The sequence below is a fragment of the Manis javanica genome, chromosome 10, assembly GCF_040802235.1.
Source record: "Manis javanica isolate MJ-LG chromosome 10, MJ_LKY, whole genome shotgun sequence".
Lineage (NCBI taxonomy): Eukaryota > Metazoa > Chordata > Mammalia > Pholidota > Manidae > Manis > Manis javanica.
Window position 1 is genome coordinate 108010585 of NC_133165.1, and position 23166 is coordinate 108033750.

Here is a 23166-nt window from a genome sequence, read left to right on the forward strand (position 1 = left end):
CATGCACTTCCTGAAGTTCACTTATTGTCTATCATGTGACTTTCCTGATGATTTCCCCCTACACCTCCCGCCCCAGCCCCCCTATACTGTTTGAATACCAGAACAGAGCACCCCAAAGCAGAGGGCCCTAGATCAGGGATTAATGACATCATCAGACAATGTCCCCCTCTTTATAACAAACATTTGGTAACACCCTCTTTCCTATCCAGAAATGACATCCAAAATTTTAAAAATTCAATGTCATGGCCTAACTATAATATGTATAAATAAAAAAGAAAGTATTTCCATAACAAAATAAAATGTTTTTCAATATGTAAGAGTCTGGGCATGATGGCAGTGGAGGACGTAAGAAGGGCTTAACCGCTTGCACTCACTCATGGACTTGCCACGCACAGGACACTCGTTGGAGGGGTGCTGGCTCAGCGGCCGCACAGCTGGGACGGGCTTGGCTACGCTGCTATAGCAAAGACCCCAAACATCTCCCGGACTCCACAGGTTTATTTCTCAGTCACACTCCATGTTCACTGTGGTCGGCTCTGCCGCTCCTGAAGATCCAGCCGATCACAGAGGCTCTAATCAGACATACACGTTCACAGTCCTGGTGACAGAGGAGGGGGCTGCGTGGAGCGCATTCCTGGGCTCTTAAAACGTCCACTGTAAGTGACATACAACCACCCCCATTTCATTGGCCCTGACAAGCCATACGACCACCCCCTAACGTCAGAGGGTCTGGGGAAATGCATCCTACCCTGTGGCTGAGGAGGGGACACCAGGGCACTCCCAGCCTTCCATAGCTGGGTGGCCACTGAAATTCCACAGGGGCACTGCCATGGGGATCCCGTTTTCTGAAACAACAAATAAGACTTAGCAATGTTCCAGTAAAATCTCCTTTTTCTTTTGAAAAATTTGACATATTTTTAAAGTTAAAAGATAATGTATCTAAAACTATAAAACTCTTAGAAAAAAACATAGGCAAAAATCTCTTGGACATAAACATGAGTGACTTCTTCATGAACATATCTCCCCAGGCAAGGGAAACAAAAGCAAAAATGAACAAGTGGGACTATATCAAGCTAAAAAGCTTCTGTACAGCAAAGGACACCATCAATAGAACAAAAAGATACCGTACGGTATGGGAGAATATATTCATAAATGACAGATCTGATAAAGGCTTAACATCCAAAATATATAAAGAGCTCATGCACCTCAACAAACAAAAAGCAAATAATCCAATTAAAAAATGGGCAGAGGAGCTGAACAGACAGTTCTCCAAAGAAGAAGTTCAGATGGCCAATAGACACATGAAAAGATGCTCCACATCGCTAATTATCACAGAAATGCAGATTAAAACCACAATGAGATATCACCTCACACCAGTAAGGATCACCACCATCCAAAAGACAAACAACAACAAATGCTGGTGAGGATGCAGAGAAAGGTGAACCCTCCTACACTGCTGGTGGGAATGTAAATTAGTCAACCATTGTGGAAAGCAGTATGGAGGTTCCTCAAAAAGCTCAAAATAGAAATACCATTTGACCCAGGAATTCCACTTTTAGGAATTTACCCTAAGAATGCAGCAGCCCAGTTTGAAAAAGACAGATGTACCCCTATGTTTATCACAGCACTATTTACAATAGCCAAGAAATGGAAGCAACCTAAGTGTCCATCAGCAGATGAATGGATAAAGATGTGGTACATATACACAATGGAATATTATTCAGCCATAAGAAGAAAACAAATCCTACCATTTGCAACAACATGGATGGAGCTGGAGGATATTATGCTCAGTGAAATAAGCCAGGCGGAGAAAGACAAGTACCAAATGATTTCACTCATATGTGGAGTATAACAACAAAGCAAAACTGAAGGAACAAAACAGCATCAAAATCACAGAACCCAAGAATGGACTAACAGTTACCAAAGGGAAAGGGACGGGGGAGGATGGGTGGGAAGGGAGGGATAAGGGTGGGGAAAAAAGAAAGAGGGCATTACAATTAGAATGTATAGTGTGGGGGGGCACAGGGAGGGCTGTGCAACACAGAGAAGACAAGTGGTGATTCTACAACATCTTACTACGCTGATGGACAGTGACTGTAGTGGGTTTGTGGGGGGGACTTGGTGAAGGGGGGACCCTAGTAAACATAATGTTCTTCATGTCATTGTAGATTAATGATAACAAAAAAAAAAGATAATGTATCTAGAAGCAAAATGTCTAAATTCTAGAGTTAGCATCTAAAACACGCAATTAATCTCCACTATGTGGTTTTTCACTGAGCCAGCTAGAACACTCAGCATCCCTTCCTCCCCCAGCCCTTCTTCCCCCTGCTCCGAAATGTCAGTGTCCTCATCCCTGCGACTAAACACTCCCACAAATGTCCAAAATGCCCCCAGGGGGACAACATGGGGCCCACTGAGAGCCTCCAAACTAGGCCAGGGACTGTGGCAAACCTGTAGAATGAAGGCCCCACCTGTCTTATTTCTAATGAAATATCGTGCAGATTCCCAATTTACACATTAGTGAAAAGTGGCACTGCTCTGGCTGGAGCAGGGATGCCCCTTCCTCTGGTCCTTCCTCCCCCACATCTGTCAGGAGACCTGTGAGTCCCCAGTGCTCAAAACCTGAGGCTCCAAATGACTCAGTTTCAAAATTAACTAGACCCACAAAGTCACCTCCACTCCCTAAAACCTGTGTCGGTAGGGTGGGAGGGGGTCATTCTGGCCTCTGAGTGTTTCTGAACCTGATAAGTCTTATTATTCATGTGAAAACTTCTGACAAAGCAGTTAAAAGCTGTATTGCCATCCCAGGACAAGGCCACCAGCCAGAGTATGAGAAGCTCCGTGCATCAGACAAGTTGTTCATTTTCCTTGAGTGAACAAAATTCTTTGATGAGTGGAGATATTTCCAGCAAAGACTCTATTCTTCTAAAAGTGTCAACACAGGTTCAGTATTTTGTGTGTATTTCTGTGCAAAATGCCAGCATGGAAAGGAGTTTTATATTCGTGGATAATCTGTGGTTGGACTTAAACAACAGCTGAAATTTCTGTGGCTATTTTTTAAAAAGCTACACCTTTTCCTTGTTCGGGCACCCACACTGGTGGGAGGGACGCACACAGCTCCAGGAGCCAGATATTCAGAACCAGGCTCCCCGGGTGCCCCCTGATTTTACTTAATTTATTAAACATTCTGCAGTTTACAACATGCTTTTCTGTCCACAGAGAAGCGGCGTGGTAAGTTCAGCTGGCCCTGATAGAGCTGCAGTTGGGTGGACATCAGGCCAGCAGCTAGGTGTGCAAGGGTGAGCAAAACAGAGCAGACCCCTGCCCTCTCTGTCCAATAAGGAGCAACAAAACAAATAAAGAGAACAAACCTAATGTGTTAAAAAAGCCAAGTTCATGATTATAAATCGTGCAAAAGATTTCCATTTCCGGATGTGCGGCAAACTAGATACTGTGACATACACTCCGCTCTTAATACCATGATAGTTCTGGATAAAAACATTTTAAGAATCTTTAAAATGAGTAACTGGGCAAACAAGAAAATAAGAGAAGTCCTTACTCAGAATGCAAAACAGCAAAGAGGTGGAAAATAGGAAAGAGTTGCAGAGGACCATGTGGGTCAATCTGCAAAACATCTTACGGGAATTTCAGAAGGAGATAATCAACGTGGGAAAGGCAACATTTGGAGAGATTGTGTATATATACATATGTGTATGTATATGTATATATGTTCACACATACATATATATATTTAAAAAACATATATACAAACTTTTACTATATTTTATATGTAAAATATCTCTTAAAACATAATATTTTACATATATTTGTAATAATACATTGTATATGTATAAATAAATCTTACTAGTTTTGTGTCTCTGGAGAGCCCTAGTACATCACCACCCTGTGACTGTAGTCTGCCGGGACTGGGCCTCCGAGTCCCCAGACTCCTGGGGATGCAGCCTGACCCTCCTCCGTGCCCCCAGAGCCTCTGCCTTGCAAACTCTCCAGAGGCAGGGGCCAGGCCCCCGCGCTTCACGGGGGCACCCCAGAGCCCAGCCCAGTGCTGGCATGTTGCAGGCCTCAGGTCTCAGGAAACATTTTAAAATAGTGGCCTGTATTTTACCCCCAGGATTTCCTTTCTCCTTTTGGTCTTTCCTTTACAAACAGAAAGGCGCTATGCCCCAGCCTCAGGAAGGGATGTGACCACGGAAAGCAAGAAAAACCTGTCCCTTGCCTGGCTTTTGCAGAGTCAAAAATTTCAGCCCGGAGAGGATCTGAAAGAATACACAGAAAAGGCAAAAGATCTGGAGGAAACCATGAGGCATTCCTGCTTCCCAAGCTGGAAAATCATTTTCTGAACTGTCAGAAGAAAGAGAATTGAAAAGGACACAGTAAGATTGCAGTGGGGGGATGGTTCCCAGAGAAAACGGTTCTGTCTGTGCTTGCGACCACTGCTAGCTCAGAGTACTCTTGGGGAATCAGGAAAAGGCGCCCCTTCTGGGCCCACAGACCGGGCACTGGTGCACAGACTGGACCCAGCCCTGAGGAGCCCCCTCGGCCAAGTGCTCACGAGGAGTGCATAACCCACACGACCACACAGGGCAGCCCTGCACAAGCCCTGCTAGGCCCTGGAGGAGGCTGTGAAAGCTCAGGCCCATGGGGTCTGAACACAGAGGAAATCGGTGCGTCCTGTCCCAGACGGAGCCCTCGAGGGGAGGGAGGTCCCTCAGAAGTGACCCCAGGCAGAAGGAGCCTTGGGCAGAGTCTCCTCCAGGGCCTGATGAGGACAATAACTGAAGACCCGGTGGGTGCAGCATCCCTGAGGACACTGATGGGGACCGGTGACAGCCACAAGCGGATGGCCACCTCCCTGCCCACAAGTGGCACAACGTGGCACATGTTGGAATTAGCCAACACCTGAGGGAAATTTGGAAGTGGAGAGACACCTCAAGGAGACTGAGATTAAGTCTCTGCCACCTTGCCACAGCAAGGATTCCAAACGAAAATTCACTTGAATTATAGAAAAAGAGAAATTGCCTTTTGTGCATATCAAAAATATAAACTGAGATTTTTTTTCCCCCACTGTGCTAGACAGATATTTTTTGAATGAGCCTTGGATGAATGACAATGACTGGTATCTCTGCAACCCTGATTCTATTCTGCCCTAAGTTAATTATCAGAGCATGTGTCTCCCTGACCGGCTTGTCAATTGCTCGAGGGCAGGGGCCGGCTTACTCAACTCTGGATCCTGCACACGTTTCTTGTCATTGCTGGGCACTCAAATGAATTACTACACAAATGCATGGGATTTTTCTCTGGGCTCAAGATCAAAAACTGCTCTCCCTTTATCCACCCTCCCCCTCTCCATTACCTTCTCAGATAGCATAAGAATTCCCAAAGCCTGGAGCCCATGGAAGGAGGTGAACCCGTCAGCGCTGTGGTGCGGCAGCAGAGCCTGATAAATGAGCCTGTTAGGATTTGAGACGTGTCCACATTCAGCAGATGAATCAGCAGCCTGTTCAGCTGCTGTGAACCTTGGCATGGTCTGAGGCTTGGGGCAGTGAGGTCGGGCTCCTCACAGGGGGCTGGGCCCCAGGACAGACAATCTCGGGCACGGGGCAGCAGGGTGCTTGTCCTGGGAACCCGTGGAGATTACCAGGGTTGAGCACTTGGAGCTTCCCAGAGTTGGCACCCTGACTCTTGCATTCGAGGCCCTCACAGTGTGGGCACCAGATGGGCCCAGACCATCAGACCCTTTGCTGAGGCCTCTGTCCACGGCCTCTGCTCCAGCCTGCTTCTGACCTGGCACAGTCACATGCCAGTGTTTTATTCTGGTTCCTGGCAGCAGTATTATATGTTCTGCCCATGCACTCGGCATTTGTTGATATGGATTGTATGTCTGCTGGCCTGTGTTGTAGTTATTCTGCCTGCGTCTGTCCTTTCTCTGTGCCAGAAGGTCAGAGCACCCGCCAGCCTCCCTCTTCCCCGAGCTCCTGGTGCTGACCGCCGGGACTGCAAAGGCCTGTTGACCGGCCCACTGCCCCACCAGACAAGCTCTCCCTCCCCTCCCAGCGCCCAGCACTGTCCCAGCCACTTCTTCCGTGGGGCCATCCCCCAGGGGGAGGAAATCACCAGGCAGAGACTGCAATGATATGCACAGGTCTTTTATTAAAACCAGGTGAGTTACTCCATTCTTGGAGAAGGCACACGGATGTTCCAGACACCTGACACCTCCCTTGGGGTGGGTGGGGTGGCTGTCCCACTCTGCCCAGACCTCCTTCTCCCTGGAGAGGGACACTGTGCTGCCCTGACGGGGCGGGGTGGCGGGTCAGGTGGGTCACTATGGCAGGTGCCTAGTTTATGGCTTGGCTTCGGGATTAAAGGTGAGGGTGAAGCTGTGGGTTTGGCAGCTGGAAGGAATTAGGTTGGAATTTAGGTGAGGGGAGAATGAAGTGTGACCCAAACTCTGCAGGCCACAGGGAGACAAGGGCCACACCTTGTTCTCCTGCTCCCAGGGTGACGGCCGTCCTCAGGGAGCCCAGTCGCCGGGCAGGTGAAGCCACCCGGAACACCCCACTGCCCAACCCTCCGCCTCTCCCACCCACCTCTCATGAACAAAGCAGACACTCAGAAGCAAGCTCTAGCGGCTACACGAGGTCTGGGCCCCACTGCCCGCCAGGCCCTGAGCGCAGGCGGCGGGCGGCGGCGCCCGGGAGCTCAGCCCTGGAAGCCCAGCTCCTTGTACTTAGCAGCGATGTCGTTCCGGAACAGCTCCAGGGCCTTGCTCACGGCGCCCTGGGTGTCAGCACCAAAGTCCCCGGGATGCTTGCTCTGCAGAACCTGCAGGATGGCTTCTGAGATGAACTGCAGGGAGGGGGACGAGAGGGTGCTGGTCATGGGGGTGGGACAAGCCAGGAGCCTGATGGGAATCAGGCCGCGTCCCATCTTCTCGTTATTCCAGGGCCATTTATTGAGTACCTACTACAGATCCGGCTTGCTTCTGAGTGGGTGCCATGGCTTAACTCCACAGGACAGGCACAGATGGGGAAACTGAGGCCCATCTTGGATAAGCCATGTGCCCAAGGTCACAGAGCCGGTGGGCCAGCTCACCCACTACCCTCCTCAGCTTATGCTCAGGATGGGGATGCAACTGCGGCCGGGCAAGAGCACAGGGCGGTGCTGCCTGGGGGCAGTGCAAAGGAAGGGAGATGCTCAGAGTCTGTGGCTTTACCCAGGATTCTATAATCAGAAAATCTAGAAAGAAATGATTTCCACTTGGAGGTATTTAATTTTTGCATGTAATGACTTAGCATGGCTATCACTTTAAATAGTCTATTTGGGGGCTGCAGTGGCTGGGGGGGCAGAGCATCATATTTTCTGTGCCAAGCACAGGGTTGGCATTCAGAAGCATTGGTGGGAGGGAAGGAGAGAGGAAGAGGAAAGGGGTGAAGCCTATGACCTGCCCCCAGGACCACCATTGGCTCACATCCCCTCACCACCGCTTGCTTTTACATCCCCCATTTCGTGGCCATGACAATGTGGCCCGTGGCACTGCCTGCTTTAGGGACTGAAAAAGCGCATGGATGTAAGATGCCGCTGTACTCTTCCAATGGTTGATTAAGATCTGATGCCAACTGCAGCCCTGGCAGGTGGGCCAAGTGGTGTCATTTTACTGTGGCCCAGACAGGGCAGAGCCAGTCTAGATCATGTGGTAAGTGGATGGCAGAGCTGGGATTTGTGCCCAGGGAACTGTGCACAGGTGACTGGCAGAGCTGGGGCAGAGGCAGTGACTTCCATTTTCTCAGGGGGCAAGTGACCAGCATGGGTGGGTGGGGGGCACATGCTGAGGCCTCAAGGAGAACCAATGTCAACACCTGGTACAGACCATTCAGCTCAGAAACAGGGACAGCTCCACAAACACCTACCTCAGGGCACCAATTTTGACATACGTCATCATTAACGTTGTAAGTGCAACAAAACCAAGGGGTGCTGGGAAGCAAGCACTGCCCTTGCGGGAGGGCCCTGGGAGACTGAGTTCCAGGCCCAGCTCTGCCCTGACCCCCATGTGTGGCTGCACCTGTAACATGGGGGCTTAGATGACATCATCAGCTGCCCCCCACTCAGCCTTTCCTGGTTCTGTGGTGGAGCCCCTCATACCTAGAAAACTGTGGATGGGCCAGCTGGACAACTGAGAAAAGAAGGCTGCCCTTGGTACCCAGCACCCTCCGTGGCCCCTCATTCCCTGGTGAGAAGGAGCAATTTCTTATGGAGAGCGCGGAACGAGTTTCCACAGTGAGCGGAGAGCAGACGTGGGCCCTGAGTTCTCTGCAGGAATTATGCAGCAAATTAAACTTGTTTTAAGTAGACCTGGGTTCTAGCCTACTAGTTGCTCATGCTGTCTGGGCTGCATGGTTCTCTCTCTCTCTGAATCTTGTTCCCAGAGAGGGGATTCAAGTTGTCCTGTGAGCCACCACATGCCATTGGGGTTCAGAAAGGGGAGTGAGCCACAGTTTGCCCTTGAGGAGCCTGTAGGCCAGCCAGGAGACAGCTGGGGAAGGAGATAAATCACAACAGAGCCGGGCAGGCGCCACAGCAGCGATGAGGATCAAGTGGCCTTTGGGGCAGGGCGGGGGTGCTGGTGGGCAGAACAGCTGACTGCCTCATGCAGAGAAAGTGGCTTCTAAGCTGGGCCTTGGAGGCTGGGCAGGGATTTGCTGCCAAGAGAAGACAGACAGGGACCACGGAATGTGCAGGATCTCAGAGTCAGGAGCAGCTCCTTGTGTCTATGATGGGCAGGGATGGGTGGGCAGGACTGCTGATGTGTGATTTGAGGGGCCAGGTAGGGGTGCATGGAGGTGAAGCTGAGGGGCTGGAGGCTGGTGGTGGAGGTGGTCACTGAAGGGAGATACTGTGTCACAAGGGGTTAAGAGCTTGGGTTCCAGAGTACCATAGATGAGACTATACCTCCTGGCTTATCGGCTGTGCGGCCTCAGGTAGGCTATTTAACCTCTCTGAGCCCTGTTTCCAAACCCATAACATGGGGATGAGAAGGGTACCTGCTTCAGACAGAAATTGCTAACTGCCTGCCTGAGGTCCGCCTTGTCCTTCCTGTCAAAGACGGCAGCCCAGAAAGAGCCTGCATTCCCCCTGACTGCGAGGCTTCGACGCCAGCCCCGAACCCTCCACCTCCAAATTTGTTTTGCGTGTCAGGAAAAGATGCTGCTCAGTGGAATTCCTCATTGGGTAACAGAATTCCGAGCAGTGAGCAGGCACAGGCTTACCCCGGCCCATGTGGGGTGCAGCCATCGCCACAATCCTCCTCAGAGCTGCCCCAGCCCCAGGGGATGCACCTCTCCACGAGGCCCTTGACCCCCAGGTCCCCGGAGCCCCATCTCAGCACATGCCCTCCTCTCACTGGTTAGGGAGGCCAGACAGGAAGCCAGGCCCTCCCCAGCCTCCCACCCAACCTCGCAGTCTGTCACAGGACCTGCAAACCAGCTGCCTATGCCTAGGACGCCTAAGGCCCTCTTTGCATCTGTAAAGGTGAGCAAGCCGGTAGAGTGGCCAGCGGCCACCCCGAATGCAGCCCTGGCTGCAGGACTCCTGCTGCATGAGACCCGCCTGGCTCAGGCTCCCGGTGGCTCTGGAGGGATACAGACCTGGTCTGAACCCTGGCTCTGCCATATGCCACTTCTGTGGCCTTTACTAAATCTCTCTGTGCCCCAGTTTCCTCATCTGTCAAATGGGTGTGATAATGGTACCTGTCTGCAGAGAGAATGCAAGTGGTGCCCCCAATATTCGCCTTCCCCTTCTTCCTTTGTGATGACATACCAATGTGGGACACCAGGAGGAAGCGAAGTGGGTGACAGCCCACTTTACAGAGGAGGAGCTGGAGCACAAAGAGGGGTGACCTAGGTGCCCAGCATGTCAGTGGCTGGGCTGGGGGATCTCACCCCTTCCAGGCCTCTCCCTCCATCCCCCCGACCTGCCCCTGGCCCTGCCTCCCACCTCCAGGTACTTGACGGGGATCTTGTGCTTGGTGGCGTGCGACTGGGCCAGGGGCTTCAGCTCCGCGTCATGATGCCCCTTCTTCTTGAGGATGCCTCCCAGGGCGGTGAGCACGGTGCAGCCATGCTTCTTCAGGTCCTCGGAGGCCCTCATCTCGTCCTCTGTCTTCAGGTGCTTGAACTTGTCGAATTTCTCCAGGGTCTCAGGGTGCCCCTTAAAGAGCCTGTGGGCACAAGAGGGCTGGAGTCAGCGCAGGAACGTGCGGTGGGATCTGGGGGTGGTGAGACCCAAGTTCGAGCATGGATTCTGCCACTTCCCAGCTGTGTGACCTGGGCATCCTCCTCCAGGGAAGGGGGATAATTAGTCCCTCCCCGCAGACGTGCTGTGAGGAGTAAATGAGATCATGTCTGGGGAGCGCCACCCAGGAAGCGTTATATAAACGGTCATGTCATTATTTGTGTCTTCCTCTCCATCATCACTGCGAAAAGCAGGAAGGAGGGATGTCTCTGTGTCACTCCCTGGCTTCTGAGCTGTGTGGGGGGTAGGTGACTGAATGACCTCACGGGTAGGGCAGGGAGAGGTGGGAGCACTGGGCCGAAGGAACCTGGACTTGTGGAGCACCCACTGTGTGCCAGGCCCCAGGCTAGGCTCTGAACTTGCGCTTCCTTCTAGGCTCACATTATTACCATTTTACAGACAAGGGCTGAGCTGTGAAGTCCTTGCTCAATATTACAGGGCTGGTGTGCAGATGGGCAAGGCTGAAATCAGGTCTGAGTGACGCAAACAGCAGTCCACACAGGGACCATTTCTGCAGCTTCCTGCCTAGGGACCATCCTAGGCTGCTTAAATACTTCCAGCTACAGGAGACTGATCACTGCCTGTGAGAGCCATTCCACTCCAGAGCAGCTCCAGGCTCAGAAAGCTCATGCGTTGTGTGTTCGGACTCCCTGCACCCCCCAGGCTCCTCACAGTGCAGGCGGTAAGGGGCCCTGGTGGGAGCCACCTGCCAAAGACCAGGTCCCCACTCCTGCCAGGTTCTCAGTGAGCTGGCACAGAGGGACGCTGCCTGTGATCCTGAGCAGCCTTGGACCCAGATGTCTCTGCTGTGGAAAGGTGTGCGTTCATTAAAAGGAGTCATAGCTACCACCTGGGTGGGAGTGAGTTCCCCATCTCTCTTGTGGGCAAACGTTAGACCAGAGGCAGGTGACCTGCCCAGGGTCCCATGGCCATTTGGTGGCAGACCCCAGACCCAAAGCCCAGTGGGCGGTTGCATAACTCATGGTCTCTCCCTGAAGTGTCTGCGGGAGTGACACTGTGTGCCCAGGCTTCCCCTCCTTCTGCCCAGTAGCTCCAATTACTTGAAAGTTTCCTCTTTTGTAGCTTCCTGGCTCTGCGACACCCTTCAGCCCAAGTGTGGACACTCTCCAGTGGGGTGAGCCTCTCACAGCACAGCCCCAGAAACACACACAAGCATGTGCTGCGTAGCCCGGCGGGGGCTCCCTGCCCCCAGGAGCGGATCCCTCCTGCCTCCCCAGTGTTCATGCTCTTTGACACCAATTCACCCTCCCTGCCAAGCCTTGTGCATCACTGACAGCTCATCGCTGGCACCTCACACCCAGGGGTCCCTGAACTCCTGACTATTATTATCTGGTGACAATGATCCTTGAACTCCTGCCTGTCAGATGCAAGACCCAGCACCCGCAGATGAAGTCCAAGGTCAGGACGCTGGAGGAGATTGTCTCGGGCAGATCCAGGGCCACAGCCATGGATCTCAGACATTTTGGGAGTCCTCCAGCTGTCTGGGGGAAAAAACATGAGACTGAGATTTACAGAAACTGAGTTCTGGTCCCAGCTCTGTCTCACGGTGCTGTGAGACCCTGAGGAAGTGACTTGACTCCTCTGTGTTGGTTCGCACTCCTGAGAACCGAAAGGGTCAGTCTAGCTGACTCCTCAGCCTCCAGATTCTAAGGCTGGACCCACGCCTCACCCTCTGTCTCTACACCGGTCAGGCAGGGGGGAGCCCCGATCGGCTCGAAGTGCTGCAGGAAAATGGGGCCAATCAGTGCCTGCTGGATCATTCTGGGCCCCAACCCGCGGCAGGGAGCCCCCGGGCCAGCCGCAGAAGGCCGCACTTGGATAGGCCTAACCGCAGCCACCAGAAAAGGAGCCCCTAATGCGTCCCAAGTATGTTCAGGAGCCCCCAGCTGCCTTGGGTTTTCATCTGCGATCCCATCGTCAACCGGCCGGCAAGTCAGAGAGAGGGGAGGCCGTTTCCCAGCGTCCTCAGAACTGATGCCCCATCGGACACCTGCACGGACAACGAGGATTCTCTTCTCTCAGACTCACAAAAACCCTTCTCTGCTCTAGGAAAAAGGAACCAGAGTGAGGATGGGAATTCATCTTCAGTTTGCCAAGATTGTGGAGCAATAAAGCATAGTGGTCAAAAGAGGCACGTTGGGTCTCAGCTGCCTGGATCTGAGTTCAGCTGTGTGACTTTGGGCAACTTACTTAACCTCTCTGTTAAATGTGGTGGTCACAATAATGTCCACCTCGTAAGGTCCTGGTGAGGCTTGAGTTAATATATGTGCAGCACAGCACAGGGCCTGGCAGTCAGTTGCACTGTATAAACATTTGCTGTTCTCCTCCTCCTCATCTCAACCACCATTATCACCGTCACGGCCACCAGTTTGCCGCCGTCACCTCCTCCTCCTGTCCTCGCCATCTCCACCATCATAATCACTAGGATTGGGAATTTTCAGTTCTGTCTGTAGCTGCCATTGGCCGGCTGAGACTTGGGCCGCGTCTCCTCCCTGTAAAGTGACAAGTATCGGCCACCAGCAGTGATTTTCAAACTTTTCACAGTCTTGAAATCTTTTGTTCAAATGTAAAAATAAGTCAAGTAGAAAAGGTTTGAGCTAGAGGAGGAAAGGCGGTGATCTGAGGGCACACCCGGCAGCCCCCTCCCTGCTGAACCCCCATTCCTGAAGCCGGAACCTCTCACTGACCTCCAGCATTTATGTTCTTGAACTTTGAATCATGTACTTGCAGCGAAGCCCTCAGTGTTTTATTAACAGACTCATTTGGATAAAATTTACTCTCTTTTATAATCAGAGGAATGGGAGAAATGATCTTTCCAAGGTCAGTAAGAAAGCCCAGGTCCAGCCTCTGGAACAGAACCAAGAGCAGCTTCTGTAGAGGCATCTGCAGCCCTGAGAGCTAGTGTCCTGTCCCCTCCACTCCCCTGCCAACATCCAGGGAGGTCATCCTCCCCAGACCCCAAACCTTAAGAGGGCAGAGCCAGTTGGCGTGGTCCCTACAGCCCTACAGCCTGAGGTGTTGGGGCATCAGGCTTCCTGGGGCTGCCAGGGGCCCCCAGCTTCAGTGTCACGTCCCACCCCTGGCACCCGGCAGGTCTCTGTGATCCGCCCTGGGGAAGGAGGAAATGCTTGCCCCGATGACACAGCACCCCCGGGCCTCCTTCAGGTCAGCCAAGCCACCGCCTTGAGGCTGGCAGCCCCGCACCTTGGAAAGACCCCCTGCTCTCCCACCCCACCCACCCTGCCTCCCCTCCGAGGGTAAGGGGGGACCATGGACTCAGAGAATGCCCGACCATGACAGTGGGGAGGGACCTCAGAGACTCCGGCAGGCTATCCCTTCACTCAGCCAAGACAGTTAGGAGCCAGCAGGGAAAAATGTCTGTCCAAGGTCACCTTCGCAAAGTGGCAGCTGAGGAATTGATGTTGACTTTAGAGAGTCTTTTGTCCAATCAAATGGGACCTGTTGCCCCAACAGCCAGCTGACAGAGACAGGGGAACAGAGACATAGGGAACACCCCCAACTGCCAGTTAGAGTCAACCAAGATCTTGGCTGTCCTTCCTCAAGTGTATCTAGTGCGGACCACTAAGGACTTGAACTTCAGATGGTAGAGTTCACAGGGCTGGTCCTTCTCCCCCAGCATGGGAGCTGGGAAGGGGTGAAGCTCAAGGGAGAATGAAAAGGCATCTGAGAGAAAGAGGAAAAGTTTCTCTGGCTCATAACACAGAAGAAATGCATCTGTAAATTCAAGTGCAATGGACAGTCTGTTCTCTCAGGGCAACCCCAGGGCCCGCTTCCTCCCAGGTGCACAAATGTTGACTTGCAACCCATTGGATATTTAACCTGCGCTGGCCCAGAGCATGGGATCAGGACCAGGAGTGGAAGTCTATCGCCACTTGGGGTGGAGGGCAATGGGGAAATAAAATTCTACTTACAAGTTACAAGCCACCCTCTGTTCACAAACCTTGGAATCTTGTTTTCTTTGGTTTATTCAGGAACCCCTTGCTATAAAAAGTGAGATGCACTTGGAGACCACAATACCCTTCTGAGCTCTCAACTCAAGACATACCCAGTGTCAAAGTCACAAATGGGACTTAATGGGGCGTAGTGAGCCTCTGTCTTCTGTTTCTAGTTATAATACTTAGAGGTCGATAGTTTGGGCTTCGTCTATGACATTTACTAACATCTTCTAGAACTCATTCTATGCCAGGAACTGCGCCTGGCCCCTTAACATGTGTCACCTTACATCATTCTCATTTCGCTTCTGTAATGTGGATCTTAGGATTTCCCCTCACTGTTTAGGATGGAAAATGGAGGCTCCAGAGGTTGTATACCTTCCTGAAGGTCACACAGCTGCCCAGGGGCAGAGCCAGGTTGAGAGCTCCGTGCTTCGTTGGGCAGATGTTAATGGACATGTGGCCCTGGGCACATCCTTCCTCTCTCAGAGGCCAGTCCTACCTCCTTCTGTCCTCTTACGCTAAGTGAGGCGGCTGGACAAGATCTCTCAGGCCCTTGCTGACTGTCTACAGTTCTAGGATTCCTCTTGGTGGGCTCTAGGCATCTAGTGCTTGATTGTCATGCTTCTCCCAGCTGCTGACCTAAGTATGAGATGGATCCCTTTTCCTTTCCTGCCTCTAATCCCTGACATTTGAATGCAAAGGAGAAAGAACCAAGTGGGAATTCTAACAAAGTCAGCTAACACAGCCAACTGGTCAACCCCTGGGAAGGCATTCCACCTCTCAAGCTGATATCCTGCTCTTTGGGAAGGAGCTGAGAGAGACAACAGGATATCTTCCTTTTACCTGATGAGGACCTCCTGCCCATGGCCTGCGACATCAGCCTCCACCTTGCCCCAGATGTTCAGCACCAACTGCCACTCCCCGTCGCTGAGCCCCATGGCGCAGTCTGAAGAAGAAAAGAGAGCAAGTGAGGGCTGACTGGGTGACCTGGCCCTGCAGCTGGGGTTTGAGGCCACCTGGCCCAAGTGGGATTTATACCCTCCCCGAGGCCTGACACAGATCACTTGACCCCTCACTGCCTTCCCCCTCTCCTCCCCCGCACCCCCTCCCCCCCACTTTCATGCCAGGGTCTAATCTTTCCCTGTCTCCAGCCCTCACATGGAAGCTATTTTGGGGCAGATGCCATTGTGGGGAGGCAGGACAATTCAGGCCACAGGAGGGTGGCGATGGCTCGTATGTGGAAGAGGAGGACGCTGGGCCACTGTGTGAACTCGCAAAGGCCAGCCGAAAGGGCACCACCACTGCTGCCAGGAGCCCGAAACCCAACACCCCCTGCTGCCGGCACCCCGAGAGGGGTTGTCATACTTCCAAGCCTGGGGGGCAGTCACGCTGGCCGGCCCTGGGACGGTCCTGGCCCTGGTCTCTTTGCCCATATTCCACCCACTTTGCCAGGACACCTCCCTCCCAGCCAGAAGGGGTGGGAAGGAGCCGAGATGGTTTCCTGCTTGTATAGCTGGATGAGCCCAGACAAACCCATAACCTCTTGGAGGTGGTATTATCCCCTCCACACAGAGCGATCTTGGCTTCAAGGTCTTGCTCAAGTATTTCCCTCTGAAAAGCTTTGCCCGCCATAACCCCCTCAAGGCCCACTTACCTGCTTCCTCCTTCCATTTATTTGTATACACGTTTCTGTTGTATTTCTTACCTCATTGCATTAATTTCTTTGTTTCCCTGCTGTCTCCTCCATTAGCATGACTGCAGACAATACTCACACTTTTTTGAGTGCTGGGCCCCATTCCCAGCACCTTACACTGATGACTTTTAAGTCCCCCAACAGCCCTATGGGAAGATGCTGACATTATCCCCATTCAGTGGAGAAGAAGTTGGGGAGATGTGCCTCGCCTGCCAGCTAGTTGAAGGTAGAGCTGGGATTTGAACCCAGAAATCAGGATCCTGAGTCCTGCTCCTGAACATCTTTGATTTTTATGTGGGCAGGGGCTCTGTTTTATTTATCAGTGTACCTCTTGGACCTCACACAGGGCCCTGTACCAACTGACTGAATGTTCGTTGAATAAAAAGACGGACAGCCTTCCAAGGAAGGCAAGTGAAGGGGCCTGGCCTTCCTTTACACCTCTCCATCATCCGTCCGCCCACCCACTCGCCTGTCCACCCACCCATCCATCCATCATCTCTCCATCCATCCAGTCATCCAACACATAGTTACAGAATACCTACTATGTGTCAGAAACTGTGCTACATGTTAAGGACAGCAGAGTCAAGTAAAACACATCCTGTAAGAAACTCAGTCTTCTTGGGAAGATAAGAAAGAGGAATAAAATTGCAGTAAAGCTTATTTAGTTTTATAGTCAATAACATGCCTCCTTGGGCAGGATCGCGTCTAATCTTCGCAATGTGAAGCAGTGAGCATCACTCTGTTTTACAGCTTGAATGATGAGATCCAGAAAGACGTGAGTGTGCCGGCTGCCCTGGGTCTCCAGGAGCCATACCAGTGAGCATGACCCCCCATACGAGTCTTCATAAAAGTAACTGCCCTGCCCCGGCCCTGCTCGGGGGCAGGCATAGGCAGCCATGCTCCCTCCCCAGCCTACTGCCCGTCAGAGCTGAGCGGCCGACATCAGAGCTCTGCCCCACAGCCCTTGTCCATCAGCTGCGTCAATCCGATCCCCTCTTCAAATGTGAATGGGGATGTTTGGCAAGAATTGACTCGATTGTAGGACATGGAGTCAAAGAGCGCCAGCTTCGTGGCCCGCACTGAGCAAGAACCCCAAACTGAGAGCTCCCCAATGCAATGTTGGGTCTAGAATTCCTAGAGCCTGGCCCAATTACTGTTGGAGAATTACCATGAGCTGCCACCTCCTGTGTGAACCCTTCATGTATCCTTTTTATTGACTGAGTCAGCTGATTCCTGACATCTACCCAAAGGGTCACCAGTACTCAGGCTACATGTCAGAAGGCCTCTCTCCCCCACACACAGTGTGCCCTGGAAGTCACGCATGAGGCTCCGTGTTAACCCAGATGCCAAGCCAGCCGGCCTTCAGGAGCCCATGCGGCTTTCCCAGCAGATGACGCATGAGCCAAGCAGGTAGCAGAAACTGCCATAGGGATTTGGGTGGGGGCTGTCGTTCATTCATTCGTTTGTTCATTCAACAGCCTGGTACTGCTCTGTGGCAAACCCAGGATCAGGAGGAAAGGTGACTCTGAGAGGTCTCAGACCCTCAGCGGCTTCAGCCCTGACTTCTGGCCACTTGCTGGAGGGTGAGCCCAGTCGTGTGGCAGGGCAGGGCTGATGATTATCCCACCTGGCTGGAAGGAAACCAGAGTGGGTGAGGTTAGGCAGCCGCTGCCCGAAGTTGGAAGGAGAACAGCTGGAGCCCAAACCCAAATCCGCAGCTCTTCTCCATTTCCAGCCTCCCCAGCTGTCTGGGGACAGCCTGAGTATTTAAAATCTCATCATCTCATTACCGATGCTAAAGTGTTTAATATGAAGCTGTCACTCCTCCGCAGGCATCCCCATTAAGTGGCATGCTCAGGGAAACCTGTGGCTTTGAAGTTGATAAACCTTTTAAGTTTTACCGTTTAAGCTAATAGGCAGGAATAGACATCTGTTGTGCTTAAACACATCTCTACAACAGCCAGGCGTTACCTAGCAGTTGCTATGGCTACCTGGAGTTACCAGCTTTGTTTGGGGGGGGGCTATAATTATCCCTGTGACAGCCCTTAAGTGGCCAGGGCAGGCAAGCTGGAGATGCATGAAATGGGAAAACGAGGCTGCCTTTGTGTGTGCAGCTCTCTGCAGCCTTACACTCTTGTGCTGCACACACATGCGTGCACACACACACACACACACACACACACACACACACACACAGAAGTGGATAAGTTTGATACCCAATGGGGCAAAACTGAAACCCAACAAGTCAGGCCTGCCCCTGACCTCTTTCTTTCCTTTCACAGAATCCTTTGAATGCAAAAAATCTGAAACTTAGAGAATCCTCCTCAAGTCCTCAAATTCTGGAACTTTGAGGTCTCAGAATTAACATGCTGGAATGCCGAAGTTTCAACTTTCATCTCTCTGGAAACTTGGCTTCCAGATTCCAGAATTACCGAAAGGTGGAGATGGAGATGTTTAGAATTATAGGACCATAGTATCTTGAAGCTAACACAGGCCTACAATGGCATCTTGTCCAAGTTCTCACTAAATGCATGAATTCACCCTACAGCTCGTCTAGCATGTGCTTGAATACTCCTAGGAGCAGGGAGCTCACTACCTCAAGCCGTGAACAGTCTCCTTTCTACTGAACCAAAATACAAATTCTTGTCACGCTCACTCCCTCGCCCTGGCTCTGCTGGCACCTTGAGGGCAGAGGGCCCGCCGAACTTCTCACAAGGGAGGTGCCGGCCCACCTAAGACTGTTCTTGTCCACAGTAAACGTTGCCAGGACTTTAACTGAGCACCCTCCCCTGGCAAGGTAAGCCAGGGGCCTGTCTGGTGGAAAAAGACTGGTTCTGTGATATTCAGCGTCTGGTGTCTCTCCCCTCTGGTCACATACACACACAAAGAACTCCTAGTGAGGGGCTTCCAGCCCCCACCTGTCCAGGTCTGGGTCCCCAGGGGTCTGTGCACCAGAGCCCTCTCTTTCAGGGGTGGCAAGTCCGGCCTAGGTGCCCAGGGAGTTTGCTGGCCTTTGGTCAGCCAGCACCCACCTCCCACCGAACCTGGGGGGTTACACTCTAAGACTCCACTGAGGGGACTGAAGATGTGAAGAAAGGGGATTTGGGCTCTCCGAAGCCGGGGGCCCCCTTCCGTCTGGATCAACTCCCTCCTCCTTCTCCTGGGAGCTGCCCCCTCGGGGGCCAGCCTGGGCAGTGCCTCCCCCTGCCAGCTTAGCTTGCGCCTTAGTGGCACTCTGCCCCTCTGGTGCAGCTCCAGGCTGACCCAGAGCAGCCTCAACTGGACCCCCAAGCTTGCCCAGACCCCACCCCTCGCAGCCCCTAGCAGCCATTGTACTGACCGCGCTCCCCTTCTCCCCAGCTGTCCTCCTGGAGCCTCCAGCCAACCAGGCAGGGCTGGGGGTGGGGAGAGGTGTCCTATAGCAGCCGACCAGAGGCCCAGGGAACTAAAAATACAGTTTGCATGGCCAAGCTCCTCCTCTCCCTGGAGGCCTAGAGGGGCTTATTGGAGGAAGGCTGGCAGGCGCACAAGGGTCCCAATATCCAGTCTCTAGGTGTGGCCAGGAGACCCCAGCCTCCCCCCTCAGTGCCCTCTCCAGCCGGGAGGTGTGGAGTGGCTCCTCCAGCCCTGCCTTCCACCTGTCACCTCCATGGGGCCCAGTGCCACCTTCCCTTCCTGGTCCTTCTCCCAGACATAGCCCCCCTCTAGGAATCTCCAGCCCCCCAACCCTACCCCCTTCGCAGCAGCTGTGCCCTCTCCCACCTCTGGGCTCCAACACGGGTGCAGGCTTCTCAGCTCTCTCTGCTCTGCGTGCAGCTCCCCACTTCTACCCTGTGAACCTCAGAGGCAGAAACATGAGAGCAAGAATATGAAACCCAGATTCCCTGGGGGGACCTGTCAGCCACCCAAGGGCTAGCAAACTCCTAGGTCCCCTAGCAAGCCCACCTAGGCTGGACTTGCAGCCCTTGAAAAAGAGGGGCCTGGTGCACAGCCCCCTGGGGACTCAAACATGTGCGATGGGTGCTGGTGCTGGAAACCTCTTGCTAGAAAGTTGTGTATGTAGTGAGACCTGTCAGACGCTGCAGCTTCCTCACACTGCACTTGCTGCACTCCAGAGGCACTGCGCCTTGCAGAAGCCCCTTTTGATAAACACTTTTATAAGCCCTACTTTATACACAGAGACTGAGGCACAGAGAGGTTAAGCAACTTGCCCAAGGTCACACAGCTGGGAAATGCCAGGCATGAAATTCAAGCCCAGACAGTCTGGTTTGAGAGTTTGTACTTCACAGCGAGGAACTGGATCCTTCCCATCTCCCTCTCACCTCTCTGACAGCACACTAGTAAAGGGCCAGGTCGATAAGCTCTCTAAGTGTTTATGGAAGCGAGTCCCTCCAGGGTCTTGGCCTCTTGGGGGTGAAGGCAGTTGGAAGGCTGGCCACCTGGAGGCCCTGCTGCCATCTAGTGGCGGCAGGGAGAAAGCCTCCCTCTCAGGGCTCTGCCCCTTCCACCAAGAAGGTTCCTTTGTTCGCCTCGCCCATCCCTACTCCCACCCAGCGAGATCAAGTCATTTTCCATCTCCGGATTCATGGCATCAACCAGGGACAGTTTTCCAAATTATTGAAAGATGAATAAGCCAGGGTCCTTGCTCTCAAGGAACTCAAAGTTGAGTGGAAGACGCGCCCCAGAGGGGTTCAGAACCACACGGGAGCCAAGGACTGTGGGAGGTGGAAGGCAGGGGGTCTACATGGAGAAGACCTGCTGGCAGAGGGGACAACTGCATTGCATCTGAAAGTACGGGGGAGTCTTCTGCAGAGCCTCCTAAGCAGAGGTGACAAACGTGTGCAAAAGCCCCAGGGCCGCACGGCCCACGTGGGAAAGGGGATGCCGGGAGGGGGGATGGCCAGGGCAGTCAGGTTCCACACGTGTCTGTGCTCACTTGCTGCCGGGCTCTGTGCTGGGCCTGAGGGAGGCCGAGGTGGACACCACATGATCCCTGAGTGTTAGGGGTGATGGGAAGGAGACAGGCGTAAACAGATGACGGCACCTTATGATAAGGGCGGCGACAGAGGCAGCCCCACATGGGCTGAAGGCTCTGGAGCCAGGAGCCTGGTAGGACACTTGGCCCACAATGCATTATTTTTGTGATCCAGGGAAAGTATCACGACTTTCTCAGGCTTTTGTTTTCTTTAATCTGTAAAATGGGAACTTTGAAAATTACCTATCTCAAATGTCATGAGGATTAAAAGAGGGGTGCATGTTCTGGACTTAGTGTGGTATCTGGTACACAGTAAGCACTTAATTATTGCTCACTATGATATAAGGTACAAAGGATTCATAAAGAAGGAAATGATTAACAGATTAAGGAAATGATGCCTGAGTACGAATCTGAAGGATCAGTAGGGATTTGCTGGGTGAAAAGTTAGGAAATGTATAAGGACCAAAACATTCAAGGACATGGTAGTTGGTATGTTGGAACTAGGTTTAATTGCAGATGACAGATAATCTAAAATAGCATGGCTTCAATAGGAGAAAACTCATTTCTCTTGCATATACAAGTCCAGAAGTCGTGGTCCAGAGCCGGTGTGGCACACAGCAGAGTCAGAGACTCAGCCTCAGTCCACTTTAGTGCACTGCCATATTACACACAGGACCGCCACCTCCTGGGCCAAAATGGCTGCTTGAACTCCAGCCATCATGTCACCATTCCAACCAGCAGCAAGAAGGCAAAAAAGGTAAAGTAGGTTTTGCCCCCTACCTTTAGGGACACTTTTCAGTAGTTGTAATCAATACTTCCTCTCACTACACATCACATGGCCACTACTTTCTACAAGGGAGGCTGGGAAAATGCAATGTTTATTTTTATATGGCCATATTCCCAGACAAAATTTGGGAGGTCTATCACTTAGGAAGGAGGAGAGAATGTAAATTGGATGAAAACTAGATAGGAGTAGTCAAGAGCATGACATATGCAGGGAAGTACAAATATTTTGGTATTTTGGTATTTTGGTGGTGGAAAAAGCGAGAGGGAGTGATGGCAGATGCAACCGGAGAAATAAACAGAGGCCAACCTCAGAGGGCCTTGGGAGCCATAGGAGCTAAGGTTTCTCCCAGGAGAGAGCCCACGGTCTGATCTGCTGCCCCTAAAAACACCCCACTAGCTGCAGTTGGGATAATGGAATAGAGGGGACAAGTCTGGAAACAGGAGACTTTCTCCCCAATGCTTTATTCTGAACATTTTCATACATGCAGCAAAGTTGAAAGATTTTTCAAGTGAACACCATATACTCACCACCTAAGTTATACCCCTGACATTTTACTAAACTAGTTTTATCACATTTCTATCCATCAATCTTTCTTATTTTTGTGGCATTTCAAAGTAAATTGGGACATCTGTTGGTCCACTTTCCCCTGAACGTGTCAGCATGCATGTCCTTAATGAGAGTTTGATATTTGTTTGCATTTTTTCTTTCAATGTAAATTTTGTCCATGTCCATTTGCTGAGTTTTGACATAGCCATGTGCCTGTGTAACCTGAACCCCTGTCAGGATACAGAACATGATTATCACCCCAGAAAGTTCCCACAGGCTCCTTCCAGGGCAGTTCCTGCCTCTGCTGCCTCCCAGAGGCGACTGCTGTCCTGATATTTTGATTTTTTTTCAACCACAGTTAAGATTTGGGGAAGGGCAACCTTTCAGAGTCTGCTGAGGGGCCCACCTGGGGCGAGGGTGAGTAGGGGCTCTGAGCAGAGGGGTAAAAAGGAGCAGAGTGGGCGCCTCCACAAGGGAGGCTGAGTGGTGGAGGCCAGCACCGGTTTCAGGCCGAGGGACTGGGCGGGTCATGGCACCATTTACTAAGGCGGGCTGGGGATGGGGACGGGGGAGGGGGGTGCTTCCCTTGGGACGACAGCCTCTGGAGTATCTGTCGGACATCTGTCTGGCAGGCACAGGGACAATGCAGCCCTAGGCTTGCACTGCCTTCTGCGAGGTGTCATTGGGACGGGGTGGCTGTGTGCCTCCAGCTTCTGCGTCCCCAGTGCCCACGAGGCTCCCTCCACCAGGAAAGGCGGAGGGGAACTCCACCACCTGCCGAAAGCCTGTTGCACTCCTGCTTTCCCCCAGGCTTTGAACGGGAGTGGACATGGCACAGGTTGGCAGGACACAGAGGGGAGCCCTCACTTCCAAGGGGCGG

The 23166-nt window shown here is 52.4% G+C and overlaps 1 protein-coding gene and 1 long non-coding RNA gene across 2 annotated transcripts; both read right to left on the reverse strand.

Moving 5' to 3' along the window:
* Positions 1-482: 482 nt before the first annotated feature.
* LOC140843829 (uncharacterized) lies at positions 483-5488 on the reverse strand. Its single transcript, XR_012121792.1, has 3 exons — positions 5375-5488; positions 749-845; positions 483-598 (listed from the first exon to the last, which is right to left on the reverse strand). It is a non-coding gene; the product is annotated as an uncharacterized lncRNA (long non-coding RNA).
* A 663-nt stretch (positions 5489-6151) lies between these two features.
* On the reverse strand, positions 6152-15305 carry MB (myoglobin). The gene is made up of 3 exons (XM_073213814.1): positions 15129-15305; positions 10012-10234; positions 6152-6867 (listed from the first exon to the last, which is right to left on the reverse strand). The coding sequence occupies exons 1-3, from the start codon at positions 15221-15223 to the stop codon at positions 6721-6723; spliced, it is 465 nt and encodes a 154-aa protein (XP_073069915.1). The 5' UTR covers positions 15224-15305; the 3' UTR covers positions 6152-6720.
* Positions 15306-23166: the final 7861 nt, after the last annotated feature.